The 19,267-nt window shown below is 43.3% G+C and overlaps 1 protein-coding gene across 1 annotated transcript in view; it reads right to left on the bottom strand.

The window, feature by feature from the left end:
- COL4A4 (collagen type IV alpha 4 chain) overlaps positions 1-19,267 on the bottom strand; it is a 117,909-nt gene that overhangs the window by 83,726 nt on the left and 14,916 nt on the right. The window contains exons 4-7 of the mRNA XM_027119748.1: positions 3,333-3,467; positions 2,507-2,551; positions 1,684-1,800; positions 780-848 (exon numbers count right to left, since the gene is read on the bottom strand). Of these exons, the coding sequence (XP_026975549.1) occupies positions 780-848; positions 1,684-1,800; positions 2,507-2,551; positions 3,333-3,467 (366 nt within the window). The remainder of the gene's footprint in view (positions 1-779; positions 849-1,683; positions 1,801-2,506; positions 2,552-3,332; positions 3,468-19,267) is intronic.

Genomic DNA, 19,267 nt, shown 5'->3' with positions numbered 1-19,267 from the left:
TCTAATTATTGTACAATATCTTTCCTTAAGAGAAATGACCATGTCTTGAAAATGTACTGTATCTCTCCTCTTGAGTCTATCGTATCTAGTGATCTCCTTCTGCTCATCCATGGCTACTCAGATTAGAGAGATGCGGTGGTCATTCAAGAGTTTATTTCTGAATATTTGTACATCATTCTCTGTGAAAAACACAAAAGCATTTCATTTGCTAAGGATAGTGCTATCAGGTTTCTACAATTTTCAAGTTCAGTAGTGGTGACTTCTATCATCATGAATGGTAAATATTAATATCACAATATTTTAACTACAAAGTAATTAATGATTCTCAGCTGGAAGTAATTTTTCCCCCAGGAGACATCTGGTAATGTCTGGAGATATTGTTTGGGTGTGGGGGGTGGGGGTCAGGGGGGTGTTACTGGCATCTAATGGGTAGACACCAGGGAAACTGTTCAACATCCTACAATACACAGGTCAGCCTCCACGACAAATGATTCACTGGCCCAAAATGTCAACAGTGCCGAGGCTGAGAAACTCTGAAATAAATGTATTCATTGCAACTCTGCGAGAATCATGGGGAGGGAGGGGAATTTTGCAGCCAGAGAAGCTAAAGCCAAGCGCCTTCACACAAGAAGTATGGGTCATCCCAGAGGGTCAGGGTAATGATCAAAACCAGTATCCTCAGAGCCATTTTAAAGGAAATCTCAGTCCATGTGTTTTCTGCATGGGTTTACTTATATAGAAAAAAATTCTTTTAAACCCATCCTGATTGTAAAGCTTACCTGAATACCTTTAATGACATCTAAAATGAACACTGAATTTCCTTTTTCTCCTTTTTTCCCAAGAAGGCCCTGAAAATAAAATAGTCACTTTAAGAGAGGAAAAGAGCATATTACTATTTCTGTATTTTCTTTTGCAAATGAAATATTACTCACCAATAAAATTACCATTATAATCATATTTCACTATTCACTATAGTGAATATTCACTATATTTCACTATTCACTATATGAAATATTTCATATTTCACAGTGGAGATTTCTTTATTCTCATTTTTATTATCATCCTAAGGTTGTCATATATACTTATTTAATATTTGGTTAAGATCTACTGAGGAATCTCCTAAGACAGAATATCTACTAATATATTATATTATATTACGTGGCCGTGAGCCACGGCCACTGAGCCTGCGCGTCCGGAGCCTGTGCTCCGCAACGGGAGAGGCCACAACAGTGAGAGGCCCGCGTACCACAAAAAAAAAAAAAAAAAAAAATTCCTCTCGTCTTGAAATACCTAGAGGGGTTTATGTATCTGCAGTGAACCCTGAATGATAAACAACCTAAGCTTTGCTAAGTGGCCTCCCTTCCCCTATCATCCATTCTCTGTATGGCAGCCAGGAGCATCATGATAGAACATCAGTCGGATCATATTTCTTCCTTCCTTAAAACCATCCAGTGCGTTCCCATGGCATGGAAAAGAAAACCCAGCTTCCTTCCATAGTCTACAAGGCCCCGTGTCTTCTACGTCCTGCCCAACTCTCTGTCCTCATCCTCCAGTCACCCGCATTTGCTCACCAGGCTCCCAGTACACTTGCAATAACTCTGTTTCTCGAACACATCCAGCCTGCTCCCACTGGAGGGCCTTTTCACTTAAGATTCCCACTAGGCTGAATTGTGGCTGTCTTACTGGGGAGCCTTGTGGGCCAGGAGCTCCTCTTTCTCCTGGAAAGCCTGGAGCACCTCTTGAGCCATTGTAGCCATCTATGCCAGATTTGCCTCTGGATCCAGGAGGCCCTGGGTGCCCCTACAAGAAACAAAATGATAGGTGAAGCATTTTTGCAAGAATACCATAACAAAAAGGTTCTGTGATATGGGTCCCCAAATTATGGCAACTGTGACTCACATGTCGTTCAGTTTTGTGAAACTTCCTTCCCCACCCACAAGAACTATGTAGCATAGTAAAAATAAATAAATCTATTTTCATATACCCCAATTTAAATTAATTTAGTCTGGAGTATTTTCAGAGATCAGGGAGGAAATCTTCCTTGAAATCCTTAGAAAGACTCTAATGAATTATAAACCCTGCCAAATACCTTTTCCTTCTTTCCTCTGGTTTTCGTATAAGCAATGAGAGGTTTGAGCCCACTCCCACCATTAGGACTCACCAGCAAAGAAAAACTTTTGTAATGAGTATAAATTTATTTCCAGAACATTGTACTTGACCTGACAAGTATACGAGCTCATATCTTGGAATGCTTTTCTCCAATCTTTTTGAAAACCTTGTTCTTCAAGTAAAATGTTCTGGTCTCAGAGTTATTACACAAAATTGAAATGCAAGCACCCTTCCATTTACTAAAATAAGAAAATAAAGAAGAGTTTGCCATACATATTATATATAATATATATCATATAAATATATTTTATATATATACAAAACATGTGATTTTAAGGGCTTTGATGAGTGTCCCTCCCTTCTTTAAAATAAATGGAGAAAATTTAAGAATACTTACAGGTATCCCATCCAAACCTGGGAATCCAGGAACACCGGTTGGACCCTAAAATCCCAGAAAATAAAACGAAGATATAAAAGCTACTAAATTATTAGATGAACAGGTTAATTTACTTAAAAACATTAATAATTAATAACTTGTTTTAAAAACAAAACCTTATCAGTCATTGTCATCTATTTTTACATTAAGGAGCTCAAATGCCAACATTTGGAAATCAACCATTTGTGCTTTTCTTTTTGTACTTAGGAAGCCAACATGGCAATATTAGTTCAAAGAATACATTCAATACCCTATAACTGGAAATTCAACTTCTCAGACTCTATTTATCCTAGAGAAACAACTCTTAAATGTAAACACAGGTAATTTACAGGACTGTTTTTGCACACTTGCACTACACAAAGTCGGACTAGGATCTCAAATTCTCATCAACAGGGAATAAACTATAGTTTTATCCATATTATGGCATATCATAGAGTAAAGGAGTAAATTCAATCTACATAAATTGATATGAAATGATCTCCAAGCCATATGGTTGAGTAAAAAAGAAGGCTCTGCATGATACATATAGTATCAGTTAGGTTGTTTTAAAAAGCCATAAAGAAAACCACTCCTTACTGGGTGAACTCATGTATTTAAGTGCTTAGAAAAGGTCCAGAAAGGCATGCTCCTCTGGAAAGGGGTTAGGAATGAGGACTGAATATCGAAGAGGAGTTTAGACTTGATTTTTCTAAGGTTCCAGTAGGTACTACTTGCGATTATTAAAAAATCTGGCATAGCAATTCTGGTGAGGGTTTAATATGAATCTTTCACTTAAGAAGAGGCTTACCTTATCACCCTTGTCACCTGCTGCTCCAGGAAGGCCACTGTCACCTCTCATCCCTTTCTCTCCTGGAATTCCAATGGGTCCTGGTGGCCCCAGGGGTCCAATAGGACCCTGTGGCCCTGGTGGTCCTGGTTGACCCTAAGAAGCAAGATTAAAAAGGCAGGGGGATGGATGACTCTTAAGTAATATTTTCTAACCAAAGAATACAGTGACTTGGGTTTACAGAAGACTGGAAAATTAAAGATGGAGCAAAATGTAATAATAGAAGCACGAACGATCAACTAATTATAAAAAAAGAAAATGTTGCCTTTTTCCATCTGAATCAAAGCTGTACGATAAATTTGAATTACTGCATGTACACACACATCTATAAACTGATTATAGTTCTCTTACTATTTTCCTTCTGTCATTGAAATTTATAAATCTTGAGCTGTTTAGTGCAGTAAGGAATTTTTAAAAATCAAAGTCTCATTAGCATTATGTAAGTGACACAAGGTAAGAGTGAGGAAAAAGTGCCAGATATTTTATTTACTTCAAATGGCTCATAATTTGTCTGCCTTTTAGGGGGACACATTTCTTTCTTAGCTGCTTTTATCTAATTTCTTATCCATAGTTTGGAATCAGGCTCTCCGTGTCACATTATTTTTACGCAATCCAACTTTCTTTCCATGAATGAAAACATCACCTTTTATTTTAGGCAAAGAAGTTTCAGGAACTCAGTTCTCCCCCTAAACCCACAGTGGGAACATCTCTGGGACAAAGATGAGGAACTCCTTGCTCCCTTTAAGCCTGTTCCCCGTTGCATTTAGATGCACTGTTGCAGTGAATGAATGTTCAGTTACGACAGGGAGCCTCACAGCTCTTTCTAGGAGTAGGAAGGTTGGTATGTCTCAGCATCAGTTTCTCTAACTTCCGGATGATCGTATCTAGCTGCCTCTTTGACATCTCCTTGAATACAATGGTACCCTCACCTTAAAAAAATCCAAAATGCAACTTTTGATTTTACCCCCAAATTTGATTCTCCATCCACTGTCTCTATCTACCCAGAATCCAGCCCCAGAATCCTGGGATTCATCCTGGATATTCCTCTTTCTGCCACACCTACATTTAACCCATGATCGATTCCTAGCATTTCACTCCCGAAATGGGTCTGAAACTCACGCACCTCACTGTCTGCCTTGCTGTGACCCTGCAGGTCAGCATCAGTGGGACCGGCGTTCCAGGCTCCCAAATGGCTTTCCAGCTTCCTCTAACCCTCCTCCCTGCCTCTCTTCAAGTGACATTAAAACAGAAATCAGAGGGACTTCCCTGGTGGTACAGTGGTTAAGAGTCTGCCTGCCAACGCAGGGGACACGGGTTCGTGCCCCGGTCCGGGAAGATCCCACATGCCACGGAGCAACTGGGCCCGTGAGCCACAACTACTGAGCCCGCATGCCTGGAGCTGGTGCTCTACAACAGGAGAGGCCACCGCAACGAGAAGTCCACGCACAGCAACGCAACTAGAGAAAGCCCGTGCACAGCAGCTAAGACCCAATGCAGCCATAAATAAATAAATTTATTAAAAAGACAAAGAAAACAGAAATCATCATGGCATGGCTCTGCTTTTTAAACTTTCATTGTCTTCCCACTACATGTAGAATAAACCTCGTGCTCCTCCCTTCCAGGCCTTACAGGGTGTGGCCCCAGATTCCCTTGCACCCCATGCCGTGCCCACCCCACACTCACTAAGTCCCAGCCACGCTGCTCTTTTCTGTCTTTGGGCCTCGGTGCGAGCATTCTCTCTGGATGGCTCTTTCTCTAGATCTGCACATAACGTGGATCTCTCCTAAACTGCCACCAGTGAATTAGGATCTCCAATCCAACCTCACCCCCATTAGTCTCCCTCAGGGTATCCTGTCCACTTCCTTCTTAGGATCTTAGCATTTCACAGTTTTTAAATTATGTATTTGCCCATTAGTTTGTTGTCTGCTCTCCGACTAGACACTAGCACCATAAGGGCAGGGATATCTGCTCACCAGTTAAGTCTTCCATCTACCACCTACCGTGGCCTTTGGCTCAGGAATGAATGAATGAATGAGGGATAGATGTGGCAGTGACTATGCTCACAGGCTTAGTGGTCCAGCCTGACCACCCATCCGCTCCAGACACACTCTACGAGGGCCCTGTATGATCAGGAAAGTGATTTTTGAATGCTGCAAAAAGCTATTCTATCAAATGTAATCTTTATGACATACAGATTGATTTTACACATTCAAACTTGTTTACTTTTTATGAAATAATCAACTCATGGGAACAATGAGGCTCTTCAAATGAATTTAAGAATCTAAAATCAGGGTTTCTAAATGATACTTCTAGCCTCAGCATTCAGTCTCTGTCTATCTAAAATCAGGGTTTCTAAATGATACTTCTAGCCTCAGCATTCAATCTCTGTCTATAATTTGATGTGAGCAGAAAGTATCTCAGATTCATATGTTTTTTTAAATAACTCGCTTTTGCATTCTTAAGATAATACTCTTAGATTAAATAAAGAGAAGTTTTATAATGAGACGTTTATAACAAGGCTTTCGCCGATGCAGGGTGATCTGGTCACATGACACCATGCCCTGTGGTGGCTAATGTGTCCAGCTGTGTTGTCTAACACAGGTCAAAATCCATGCTTTATTTCACTACAGTTTGAAAACACTCTGTATTCATCTGAAGACAGGCTGTCACCTGCAATTATTTTATGCTTTTTAAAATTTTTCCAAAGATTTAAGAAAAAATCATTTAATATCCCCTTTCCCGACCCAAACAACACGGATAACTGCATTCAGAGAGCAAGTAAGTCTTGATATGTGGAGAGAAAAGCTGAGTGGATTTCAAGAGATATCTGTTTAGAACTTTTAAACCTCTGGGCAATTTCAACCTTAGTGCTCAACTCTAACCATGCACGGGACCCTGTATAAGAATGTAGGGCTATCCTTTGGGTGTATGGGGCCCAGGGAAAAATATGTTTTGGAGAGTCCCACCTACATAAAAATTTGAGTCACCTGAAATCAGTGTATCAGTGTCATTCTGGTGACCCAATCTCAGGAATTCCATGAACGAAGAACAAAATCCCACAAGCGGGCAAGGGAGGCTGTCCTATCAGGCGGCCACCCTCTGGATACCAGGGCCCGGCCATGGGGCCCCAGCCCAGCCCAAGAGCATGAACCCCAGAGCTCCTCATGCAGTCAACTCCCACTGGATAAAGGGTCAGAGAGCATCCTGTTGAAACTACTTTTAAGCCCAAGATGACGCCGCTGCTGCCTGGGTGCCACTTCAGCAAACTTATGTAACTTCCATGCCCCTGTAAACGCTCCTCATAAACAGAAATGGAATCCATCCAGGCAGCTAATTGCCAGACGCCAAGCCAACTTCGGGCTCTATGCGTACTTCCTTGTTCCTTATTCATTTCTATTTTTCTCTTCCTTGTTCCTTATTCTTTATCCTATAAAGGCTTCTTGATTTCTCCCCATTTTGCAGTTCTCCGGAACCTCGGGAACAGAGGCTGCCCACTTCATGAGGTGTTAAATAAGATTTGTTTGTACCACCTAAACTGTCTTGAGTTTTAACAACCTTAAAGGGAAGAAACAGATGCTGGGACCCATCGGTCCTGGTCCCCAGTGAGGCCCTGCCTGAGGCGGGGCCTGGGGTCAGGAGCCCTGCTTGTCCTGGTCTAAGGACAATAATGCAAGAATATTCCCCACATCATCTTTGGTAATAACAAGAAAAACTGGAAATCCCATAAAAATCCCAAATGAAACTGACTGAATAAATTATGGTATCTTCATACAATGAAATACCGCACAGGCTGTCTTAGTCTGGGTGCCCCAGAAGCAAATTAGGACACGGCATCAATGCAAACGGTTTAATTGAGAATAAAGGAGACATGGTGAGAAGGAGACGGGATGAAGGAGCAGGGATGTGACACAGAGAAGGAAAGGCAGCCCATAAGGCTGTGCTATCAAGCCAGTTACCACCGTGGGTTACTGGAGCTTAACCCAGAGCGGAAACTCTGGGTGTCAAGGTAGAATACACACCTCAGAGTTATCCGGCCCGGGGTAAGGGAGTTAGGGTGTTTACCTCACTGGTGGAGGGCCACTGACGGTGGGTGGGAAGTGTCTGCTCCTGGGGCTTTGAGAAAGCCCACAGACAAAGAGATGAAGAGACTGGCAGCTGGAGACCCCCCCTTAACTCCCCCCGAAAACAGGAGCACTGAAGTAATAGGCCTCAGGGAAATGCACAGGGCCCAGACACTGAAGGATGAAGCAGGTCTCTCTGGATGGATATAGAACAGCCTTGTGATACTCATGAAGAAGAAACAGAGTGACTGAGCTCCAGGTTCTGCAGTCAGTGCCTGTGTGTGAAGCCCAGGCCCACACTTACTAGCTGTGGGACCTTGGGCACGTTTCTTAACCCCTCTGTTCCTCAGCTTCTTTATCTGTCAGTGGCTTGTGGACATAAAAAGAACAATGCATGTAAGGTGTTTAGCATAGTGCCTGCACAGTAATGCTAGCTATCGTTATTATACATGATTGTTATTATAAATAGTTCATTGTTAAGTGGGAAAAAAAAGCCGTGTATCATATGATCCCACCAATAGAGAAACAAATGGACATACATTTTCTTAACATATGTTTGTAAACGAACATTTCTAGACGGATATACAAGAAATGGCACGTTACCACATCTCAAGAGTGAGAAATGCAAACCAGGGCAATGATAAAGTCTGTTTTGTGAGCATCTTATCAACAGCAAATGTGACTTTTATAATAAAGATTAATTACGATTTCTTTCATCATTAAGTCATTGACCTTGCTAACATTACCGACAAACTTTAACATCTGCCTAAATTTTATAAATCAAAATCATACTTTATTTGTACTTTCCCTTCTCCTCATGCTTCTTCATCATCATTATAATAGCTACTATTTCTTGAGTATCCATAAAAATACTAAAAGCTCAGCATTTTCAAGGAAGCTTAAATGTATAAATATGTGTTACAGAAAAGACAACAATAATATATAAAGTCAATTCTATGGGCACAAACCATCTGGGGGCACTCTGAGGGCATCTTACTTTTCTCTAGGTATTATACAATTTTTAAACTACAATCTAGAAGTAAGAATAAATAATGAATTCAGCTGACCTTTTCTACCTGTTTTAATTAATCTTACTTGGTTTAGATTAATTACCATAAGTGAAAAGCTCCCATTTTTCCTAAATTAAAGGCTCAGGAAATAACTGCTTTTTCATTAAGTATGGAAATTATCTTTGTGTCTTGCATATAATTCACACAAACTCCTAAATTATCTTTTGTGAATGCTGTACTTCACAATAACGTATTATTTAAAAACAACAAAATGCATGTTTGAACATAAAGGGTAACAGAGAGGACAGCCAATTCACTGGCTATAATTCTCTTTAATGTATTTCATTTAAACACGTGATGCCGGATCCAGGGAGCTAATGGAACTTTGGGGAGAAAACAAAAAGGAGTGGAAATATTCAGCACAGGGGCAAGAATGATAAAACTCCATTCAAGGGCTTCCCTGGTGGCGCAGTGGTTTAGAGTCCCCCTGCCGATGCAGGGTACACAGGTTCATGCCCCGGTCTGAGAAGATCCCACATGCCGCGGAGCGGCTGGGCCCGTGAGCCGTGGCCGCTGAGCCTGCGCGTCCGGAGCCTGTGCTCCGCAACGGGAGAGGCCACAACAGTGAGAGGACCGCGTACCGCAAAAAAAAAAAAACCAAAAAAACCCAACTCCATTCAACGTAGAAATGTGTCCTGGTTTGAGAAAGTGCCATCTAAAACACTCACAAACAGAAGTACGACGAGGGATGGTAATTTGCATTATTAAATTCTTCCTCCCTCCCTTCCCCCTCCTCCCCCAGCCCTGATCGGTCACACCGACATCCTTGCCGTTTCTCAACAAGCTCTGTTCTTTCACAGACTTCGGTGTCTTGTCCCTGAAGTGTCCCTCCCATGCCTTCCATGTCATCTCTCAATCCCCGCCTCCCCCCGCCCCGGAAAGACTCCACTGATCTCCTGCCCTGGCCCCAAACCCTTCAGAATTAAATGCCTCTCCAAGCCGCCTCTATAATAACACTTCTCACTGGCTCCTGTGATCACCGCTTTGTCTGTAAGTTCCCAGGCCTACATCCACCGGACCGTGAGCTCCTGGAAGACAGAGTCTAGGTGCCCAAGGCCACGATGTTAAGACAGGCAGAGAACAATAAATACTTAATAAAATAATGTTAATAAAATCTTAATAAAATAATTAATCTTAAAAATAATTAAAAATAGAATAAACAATAAACAATTAAAATCTTAATAAAATAATTAATCTTAAAAATAAATTAAAATATAATAATAAATAATTAATAAAAATAATTAAAATCTTAATAAAATAATTAATAAATACTTAATAAAATAAAAATAAAATAATGTCAGACCCACCCACCCAACCCAAAGGAAGACTAAAGGAGGAAAAGGATCTGCTTTCTCCTGTCTCTAAACTGACATCCCTGGAAGTCTGGCTGAGAACAGCTATGCAGATCTGAGATGATTCCACGCTGGGGCGAGCAGAGCAAGTGGCCTTGAACACAGTAATGTCTGGTGTCTATTGCTGTTGAGCTATGACACAGGTGTCCTCCATCTTCTTTTCAACCATGCTAAATGGCAAACACAACCCCTACCTTGAAAAGCGAAAAAACTAACAGAAAGCACTAAATGCCTACTTTTATATGGGGCAGACTGTGGTTTGTTTTCTATGCAGTGCTGTTTTTTCCTCTTAATAGGTATTTTATTAAAGGATAAATGTAAAAAATACTCTAAACCTTGTATAACAGTATTAAATCTGTCAGAAAGTTGTTCACAGAAACTTCCCAAACACCAATCTTTGAAATAGTCATTGTTAGTTCACCCAATTTGAGTAAATAATTTATCCACAGTGATGGAGAGAACAATTCCACTTTCATTAAGTTATTTCATGTAAAAGAAGGAGTCAGTAAAAGAAAAAAAGATGATGTTTAAAAGTAAATAGTTGAGCTTACTAATTTATCAGACTACACCAGAATTAACTTCGGGATGAAGGGGCATACATAAATAACAAGCCCAGAAAAGACATTTCTATAACTACAGAATCATTAAATAATCACAGGAATTTTGCATCTTTAAAATAAAAAATTTTTAAGAAATAGTCCACTCCTACCCATGCACCCTCCACCCACGATAGGCAATGGACCACTGCACTGAAGTCACTGTAGCAAAAAGAAAAAATGCCCAGGGGAATGGCTGGCTTCCAGATGTGGGATCTCTGAATTTCTTTTTTTTTTTTTTTGCATGGAATTGCCTCTGTGGTTTCCGACTTTCTGTGAGAGACAATGAAGTCAGAAAACGGATTCACTAAATCCAGAAATGCCAATCGGCTTGACAGCTGAGGGAGCTCTGGCATGCCATGGGAAGCCACCAGGCCATCGTCTTCTACCCAAAGGCCAGGCTGACACCGTGTCATCAGACCTGTTATACGCGCCTCCCCACTGTGGCTACAGGCGCACTGGGCTCTCGGGCCAGCTGTACAAATAAAGGATGGAGGCAATCAGAGTGGACATGGAATCCTACACCTGGCTCTCTGAAGCCGGAACATTCCTTTAGGATTCTGCCTTGTTAATCGTCTGTGTCAGGCACGTTTCTGGAGCTGGGCTAAGATCAAACTATTTTTATTTCACAACACTTGGTAGACGAGACCAACAGATAAGAGGATATGGACATTTTTAAAACGCAAATCTCCACAAGAGCCTTTTGGGCTGCCACAGATCTGCTTGCCTCCAGGGCCCAAACCCTATGGGGAATGACAAAAATCTAAGAAATCCTTTGTCATTTTAGCAGTATGAGGATTGAAAGAAGTAGCTACAGATATACCATGACAAATGCACGTACAAACACACTTTTTGTGCAACTACTTCTTGCTCTTTTTTAACCAGAGAATCAGTGAAAGGAAGTATAAATGAATGAATGAATGAATGAACAAATGAGTAAGAAAGATGCTTTTATTATACTAGTTACACATAAATTTCCAAATTACCCTTGGTCAATAAGATCATGACATTGATCATCAAAAGCGTCGCAGGAAGGGGAAGGTATTTCTTTATTAAGCTTGGTTATGCGCCTCCCAGTGTCCATACCTTTCCTCACTTAATCCAACCAGCAATACTGAGATTTTTACCCCTGTAGAAATGAGGAAAGCCTACGGGGGTATAGCTTACTCAGACTGAGGTGCCTAGTGAGCTTGAGTTCATACCTGGATCAGTCAGTTTCTCTCCAAACCTCACCTCCTTCCACGGCATCATCCTGGCACCATGGAGGGTCCCTGCACTAAACCACACTCACGCTCTGCCTACCATGACATTTCAGCTGCTTCCAGCCTTATCTTATTTGTAAACATTTTAAAAATTTTATCTTGATGTATTTTATTTTCTCTTATGAAGTTATTTTGGGGGGGGAAACAATAGTATTCATCAAATGAGTTAAAGACCTCCATTTTTGTGATTCTCAAATCTAGTTTTCTAGTCCCATCCTCTATCTCTGTTTTCTAGAAACTTCCTTGAATCTTCTTCCCTGTAAATTTACACTCATCATCTCAGAGGTGAGCTCATCCCAGACTAGTTTCCCTGCCTTTTTCTTCCCTGACTCAGCAGACGGCAACTTGGCTCCTTCCATCATTTAAACTCCCCACGCAGCTGTCAGCTTTGGTGATCCCCCCTTTCCCTCCTTATCCATTCCGTCCCAAGACCAAGCCTATCACATCTTTCTTTGAATTAAATCTCAGGTGTCGGTCTTTCTTTCATCCCACCGTGGAGACCCTGGGTCGTGGTCTGGTCATCTCAGGTGCGGGACACAAGCACCACCAGCCTCCCCAGCTTCTCTAACTCCAGTCTCCTCCCCATTTCCACATGTAGCTGTCAACTGACCTTCAGTCTTCCCTTTGCTGTGTTATTGCTTCCATCAACACCTGCAATGAGCACAGTCTACCTTCCTCCACCCCAGCCAACCCTAGTCCCTGTGTGTCCACACCTACACCCTCTGCTCCAATTACACTTGCGCCTTCTGTTTGCCTGAGGCAATAGCAGCCTTTGTCCGTCGGTAGCTCAAATTCAACCTTCCTCCAACCAAAACTATGATGACAGCAATGATGAAAATGATGATGACGATGTTAGCGTACCCTTCACTGAGCACTTACTCCATTCTGGGCACTGACACAGCACTGTGCATTCTTCTCATGGAATCCTCACATCCTTAAAGCAAAAAGTCATCCTGTACCTACTTTTTCATTCTGAAATGAGGAAGTTGAGCCTCAGAGAGATGAAGCAAGTGACCCAAGGCCACTTGGCTGCCACCTGGGGGAAGCAGAGTCATACATGCTTCCCTTTTCACCCCAGTCCTTATTAATCTCACTCTGGTACAAACTCTCATGTCCACCCTCAAACAATTAACATAATACCTAAATAGGCTCAGCACCTATTTTCCATTATTGTTTTGTGCATGTTACTTTAATATCTGCTTGGGGTGATGTCGTCCAGTAAGATTTTTGAGGCCAGGAATCTGTGTAAATTTTTATTACCACCTCAGCACCTTGGCTACTGCCTTACACAGTATAAATTCTAAACATATACTCATTGCCTTTTATTATTAAAATCAACAAAGAGGGCTTCCCTGGTGGCGCAGTGGTTGAGAGTCCGCCTGCCGATGCAGGGGACATGGGTTCGTGCCCCGGTCCGCGAAGATCCCACATGCCGCAGAGCGGCTGGGCCTGTGAGCCGTGGCCGCTGAGCCTGCGCGTCCGGAGCCTCCGCAATGGGAGAGGCCACAACAGTGAGAGGCCCGCGTAACGCAAAAAAAAAAAAAAAAAATCAACAAAGAAGCCTTCGGCAGCACCCCTCTGCCTTTTTAACACTTGACTGTAATTCAACCATTCAGCCCCTAGGTGGCACTATAACATCACTTAAACCCTCAAACGGGAATCAATGCGCAACTAAAGAGCTGGTGCCTCCAGGGTCCTCCTGTATCACAGATGTAAGGACTGCTGGAGATCTAGAAGGATCATAAAATAAATAACAAAAAGGTTTAACTCAAAGAGTAGACAATCCAAGGAGACCGGACTGCAATGGCAGAGTATTTTCTTGTACCTTAAGTTCACCTCACTCAATGAGGGCATAAATTTGTCAGTTTAGCCTGTAGTAACGCTGACTCAGGATCTTCAGCTGTGTTCTTTTTTTTTTAATGGATGTAAAGTGAATACTATTTTTTTTCATAAACATAAGCAGGACAATAAGGTGGTCTTCCAAACCAGTCAGGTAAAACTCACTTATTAATGTCTTTTTATTCGATTAATAAGCTATATTTTCTGTATCTTTTTTTTCTTCCAGGTTTTTTTTTTTTTTTTTGGCCATGCCACACGGCTTGTGGGATTTTAATTCCCTCACCAGGGATTGAACCGGCCCTCAGAAGTGAAAGCGTGGAGCCCTAACCACTGGATCACCAGGGAATTCCCTATGCTGTACATCTTAAACTTACACAGTGGTGTATCAATTATATCTCAGTAAAACAGTGGGAATTCCTGAGTCCCAGGTTCGATCCCTGGTCGGGGAACTAAGATCCTGCAAGCTGCACGGTGCACCAAAAAAACAAACAAAAAAGATAAAAAAAGATGTACAGCATAATGAATCACAATAAGTGGAGTGAACATCCATCATCTCCTATGACATAGATACAAAATGTAAGAAAAAGATCAGCTGTTTTCTTAAGAGGCAGCTTGGTGCAGTGGGAAAAAAACACCGCACTGAGAACTAGAAGACACGGCTTTGCCACCGAACAATAAATAAGGTCCCCCACCTACTGTATAGCACAGGGAACTATATTCAATATCTTGTGATAGTCTAAAATGGAAGATAATCTTAAAAAGAATATGTGTGTGTGTGTGTGTGTGTGTGTGTGTATAAAACTGAATCACTTTGCTGTACACCTGAAACATTGTAAATCAACCATATTTCAATAAAAAAAAAATAAGGTCACCCCTTGAGCCAGGTCATGGAAGAGTGGTTTTCCCATTTTTAGAAACGGCGTAACATCAGCCCAGCATCGCACACCTGCTGTGGGAACGGAACAGGCAGCGCCGAGAGCTCCTGGTCGGCGTCTGAGAAGCTTGAACCCAGGCGTCTCTCCCTCCCTCTTCCTTGCTCTGCTCTCCTGGTGTCCCTGCCCCTGGCCCTGGCCATGTTTTTCTCCTGCCTGTGTCTCCCGCGCTGGCTGCCCTTCCTCTGGGGGCAGGCGGGCTGGGTGGAATTGCCCCTGCAACTCCACTGGGCCGCCCTGCCCTCTTCTCGCTTCCTCTTGGGCAAACTTGTCCATCTCTATGGGGTCAATGACATCCAACTCTGAGCACCCCCTCTATTTCCCTCGCTCACCCGGACGCCCTTCAGGAGCCCCGGCCACAGGTCCACATGCAAAGCTGGACTCAGGATCATCCCCCAAAACGTGCTCCTCGGCCACAGGCCGCCACCCACACAGCTGCTCTCACGCCCCTGGGCGTCCTGGGCGCCTCTAACCCTAACCCCGACCACCCCGCATGGAGCCTCCTTCTCCCGACCAGTCTGCCTCCCAAACATTCCGACACCCATCCTCTCCCCCACCCCGCCCACGCCCGCGCCCACGCCTGCGCCCACGCCCACGCCCTTGCTAAGGCACCGTGACCGCGACGGCGGCCTCCTGACGTCCTTCCTAAGGTTGCTCCCACCCCGCACCACCATCACTGTATTCTCCAAAGAGCTGCCAGAACGATCTTCTTATAACGCAAATTCAACCTGTTTCTACTCTTCCTAAAGTCTTTCGAATCCTCTGCTTATTCTTCAGGATAAACTATGTCTCTGCTTTTTCAACTGCATCCCTTACCACTTGCTCCCTCACCTGCAGGATCAAACCTTTCCGGTCACCTTTTGGTCCACCAAACATACCACCCCATCTCCTTCTCAATTCAGGGCCTCAGTAGGGGCTGTTCTCTCTGCCCAAACACTTGCAGTGGTTTGGAGGGTGGCCACAAAAAGATATGTCCACGCCCTAACCCCAGAACCCGTGCATATCACCTTAGGTGGCAAACAATGTGGTAAAGTTAAGGATTTTGAGATGAGGATTTTGTCCTGCGTTATCTAGGTATAAATGCCATTATATGTATCCTTATAAGACGTGGAGGGACATGGAGGAAGATTTGAAACAGACACACAGAGGAGAAGCTGATGTGAAGATGGAAGCAGAGATGAGAGTGATGCAGCCACAAGCCAAGGAATGCCGGCAGCACCAGAGGCTGGAAGAGGCAGGGAATGGGGGTCTCCCCTATTGCCTATGGAGAGCGTATGGCAATGGTGACGCCCTGCTGGTGCACTTCTGGCCCCTAGAACTTGTGAGAAAATAAATGTCTGTTGTCTAAAGCCACCAGATACGTGGTCATTATTACAGCAGCCCTAGGAATGAACACACCATGCTTCCACCAGGCCACTGCTAGTTGACCACCGGTTCCACCAGGTCCAAGCTTCCCCGGCACTGTCTACCACACACACAGGCTCCAGTGCAAAATCAAGGTAGGGCACCAAATATCCACCTGGGGAGGGCACCAGGATCTTCGTCTGTCCTCTTCCCTGATGCATCCCAGGCACCTAGACCGCCCCACGCCTGGCACTCGTCAGGCACTCAGAATTAACGGCCGGGAGGTGAACCTGTCTCTCCTGCTGGAGCCCAAGCTCCAGGCCACGGGGACTGTGCTCTTTATCCCCGAGGCCTCACAGCCTCGTCAGATGCCTGGCACATGGTGAACGCTCAACGGCTGTTTGCTGAATGAATGGAATGAATGAATGTTTATTTGCTGAGTGAACTGCAAGTTCATGTATGTATGACAGAGGAGTGGCAAAAGAGCACCTTGGAGACATATGTTTCCCTGTGGATTTCCTGGCAACTTATTGAAAATGGTATTTGAAAGGAGAAGTACACTTTTCTTTCCTAAAACTCTGTAATTCAGCATTTCAACTAGTTTAGTCGGAAGCTGCCTTTGCACTAGAGAGGTATTCTCAGAATCACAAACACCACTCCCTGTGTTCCCGCGTGGAATACGCCCTGCTTTGAGATGCGCCTTATTTCTCACCAACAACAAAGGCTGACTCCACTTTGGTAATGACCTTGATCCTCTCAAGTTCAGCCTAGCCCCACATTTGCTGAGCTCTGCACCCGCCTGGCCACGGTTCACACTGGGTCGCAGAGCTCAGCAATCATCGTTGCTATGGGATTGAACTCCACACGGGAGACCAAGGGTTCAGGCTGCAAATCACTGCCCGTTTAATGAGGTGACTGACTGGGGCAGAGATGCCAAAATCTACCTTCAGACGCCCTCTGCAACTAGGATTCCTCAGTGAGGTTTCGTACACTTGGCCTGTTTGGTAAATAATACTGGCAAATTATTTAATGAAAGTAGCAGGCAGATATGAGCTTGCTTTCTCTCCTTTTTCAAGCACAAACGCTGGATCTAAAGAGACAGATTGTCAAGCACGCTGAAAGCCATGTTAATTAGTTGTAGTTATTCCTCTGTATAGATATCAGCTATTAGTGACAGCTAACAGGCCAAATAATATAAAATGATAGGCATATATTCCCCCTCTACCCCCCGCTGGGTCTCCCATACCCTGTTCAGAAATACTTCCCATGCACTGACATAAAAGATTCATTCTTTCAACTTCTGCAAGTTCTCCATTCTTCAAAATTTAAGCTTAATATTCATGACAAGGAGAACACTTTAACAAGCTAAACCAGTTACAAGCTGGCACGTGGCGGGTTGAATTCTACCAGGAAATTTGTTTAATTGTTAGGCACTATGTTTGTTTGTTTGTTTAATTCTGAATTCTGATGCCTTTACATGACAAGCGCACTGCTCTGCTCCTCATATAGTCCCCAAGGCTGAGGCCCCTTCCCAGGGCCCCTCACTCAGGTCACCTGCTGTCCCCTGAAGGCCGCTGAGCGTGTCAGCATCTATCAGAGAATTCTCCAGTAGAGACACAATGAGCTAGGGAGTTGGCGCTTGGAGGAGAAAGAAGCAGCAAGAAAAAGAAGAAATCAAAACCAAGACACGAAGGGGTGGTGACAGACCAAATGTGCCAACTTCTCCGCTGTCACTGGAACTTGCTTCCTTCAAAATGTAACATAATTTTGACTTACACAAACTTTGGGACATGAAAATAATTGCTCTGAACCATTTATCAGGCTACAGTTAGAGAGTGTACTAGAATGCAGCTGTGTGAGTGATAAAGAGGTTGAATTCTAGAACTTTGTGTGCAAATAATTTAATGATATGAAAAATGTTAACAACAGTTAAAACTACCCAAGGAAATTCCATTTTTATAATGGAATGCAAGCTCTTAGGAGTGTGAGGGACAAGTGAATGAAACTGCAGGAAAGATACTTGTATATACTGTAGTGATTTAAAAGTCCCAAAGGAAAGACTGGTTTGCTGATGTGTGATTTTGGTTTTCAAACCGAAAAAAACTAAGACAGGCCTTGAGTTTTAAGCCATTTGACCTTCTTGTGTATAAAACTACCAAACTGTAAAGTTTTATTGACTTAACAGTTACTAGACTCCCTTGAATGGAAAACAATACAAATATATTTTATTCTGGAAAAAAGTATAGAAGGTGTCTTTATTATCAAACTAGTTACTAAAGCAGAACTTATAAAAGGTCGCATCCTAGTCTACGAAGACACGTAATTTTCCCTACAAGAAGACCTCCATCAAAGAAACAGAGATTCTTCCCTTGAAACAGATAAAGAATAATTTAAAATCCTGCCCAAGTCCACCTCATTCATATCCTTAAAGAGGGACCATAATGATGCTTGGGTAAACGTTAGGCAGAGTCACAAAGTATTTTGGAAGCCATTAAATCGCTGTCACATGTGAAAAGTCGTGCCGCACATCACAGAACCACAGGGTGTTAGGGCTGGGAGGGACAGGACCAGCCCTCCAGTACAAACCCTTATTTCCCAGGTGAGGGCTCTGAAAACCAAAAAGACCAGAGGGGTAATCCCCAGTGTCCCACACTGAGAATGCAGGATGCTACTGAACCTTTAAAAGGTCTGAGTACAGCAATGGTCATGCTCCTTTCTGTGGCTCAAAGTGCTTATTTCTGGCCCTACCTGAAATTCCAAGAAAATCTGAACTCTGTGAGATGGTCACTTACTACCAGGTTTACATGTTGTGTGTGGGAATAAAAGACGCGGAGGGGAGAGACTTCCCACTAATTCCGTTCCCGTTTCCCTCGGACTTGGTGGGTGTCCCCACATACATGCTGCATGTGGCCACCAGCTCAGGCTCCCAAATCCTGTCCAGGCTGAACTCTGAATTTTAAGTTATTGATTTATGTGGATTTATTAACTACCTGTTAGGTGCCATCTACTGTGATCACCTCAAAGAAATACCAAAAAAGGACCCCCTTCCCTCAAGGAGGAGAAACAGACATAGGCAACTTCTATTTCTAGAGCATCCATGGTGGGCCGGGAGCCAGCGTGAGCATTTCGCACACGTCCACACAGCCCCCTTTAAGGAGCATGGGCTGACAATCTAATCCAGAGGGTCAGACACATCCACGCTCGAACCCAAGCAGAGCTCCAGGTCAGGGTACGAGAAGTGTCACGGGAGGGAAGCAGGTTCACACGGGGGGACCCATCCACACCGGCTGGGACAGGCAGGAGGCCTTATGGGGGCAGCGTCTCTTCTGAGCTCCTTTGAGGAGGGCTCAAGATGGAGGCCGAGTGGAAGTGGGAAGGCTTTCCAGAAAAGGGTAGAGGTGGTACGTCAAAAATAAATAATAATATAAAATAATATATAA

Source organism: Aethalodelphis obliquidens, unplaced genomic scaffold (assembly GCF_003676395.1).
Source record: "Aethalodelphis obliquidens isolate GAN/ISIS:26980383/991018 unplaced genomic scaffold, ASM367639v1 scaffold2, whole genome shotgun sequence".
NCBI classification, from domain to species: domain Eukaryota; kingdom Metazoa; phylum Chordata; class Mammalia; order Artiodactyla; family Delphinidae; genus Aethalodelphis; species Aethalodelphis obliquidens.
The sequence above is the reverse complement of the archived record's forward strand: the minus strand, read 5'-3'. Positions and strand labels throughout refer to the sequence as shown.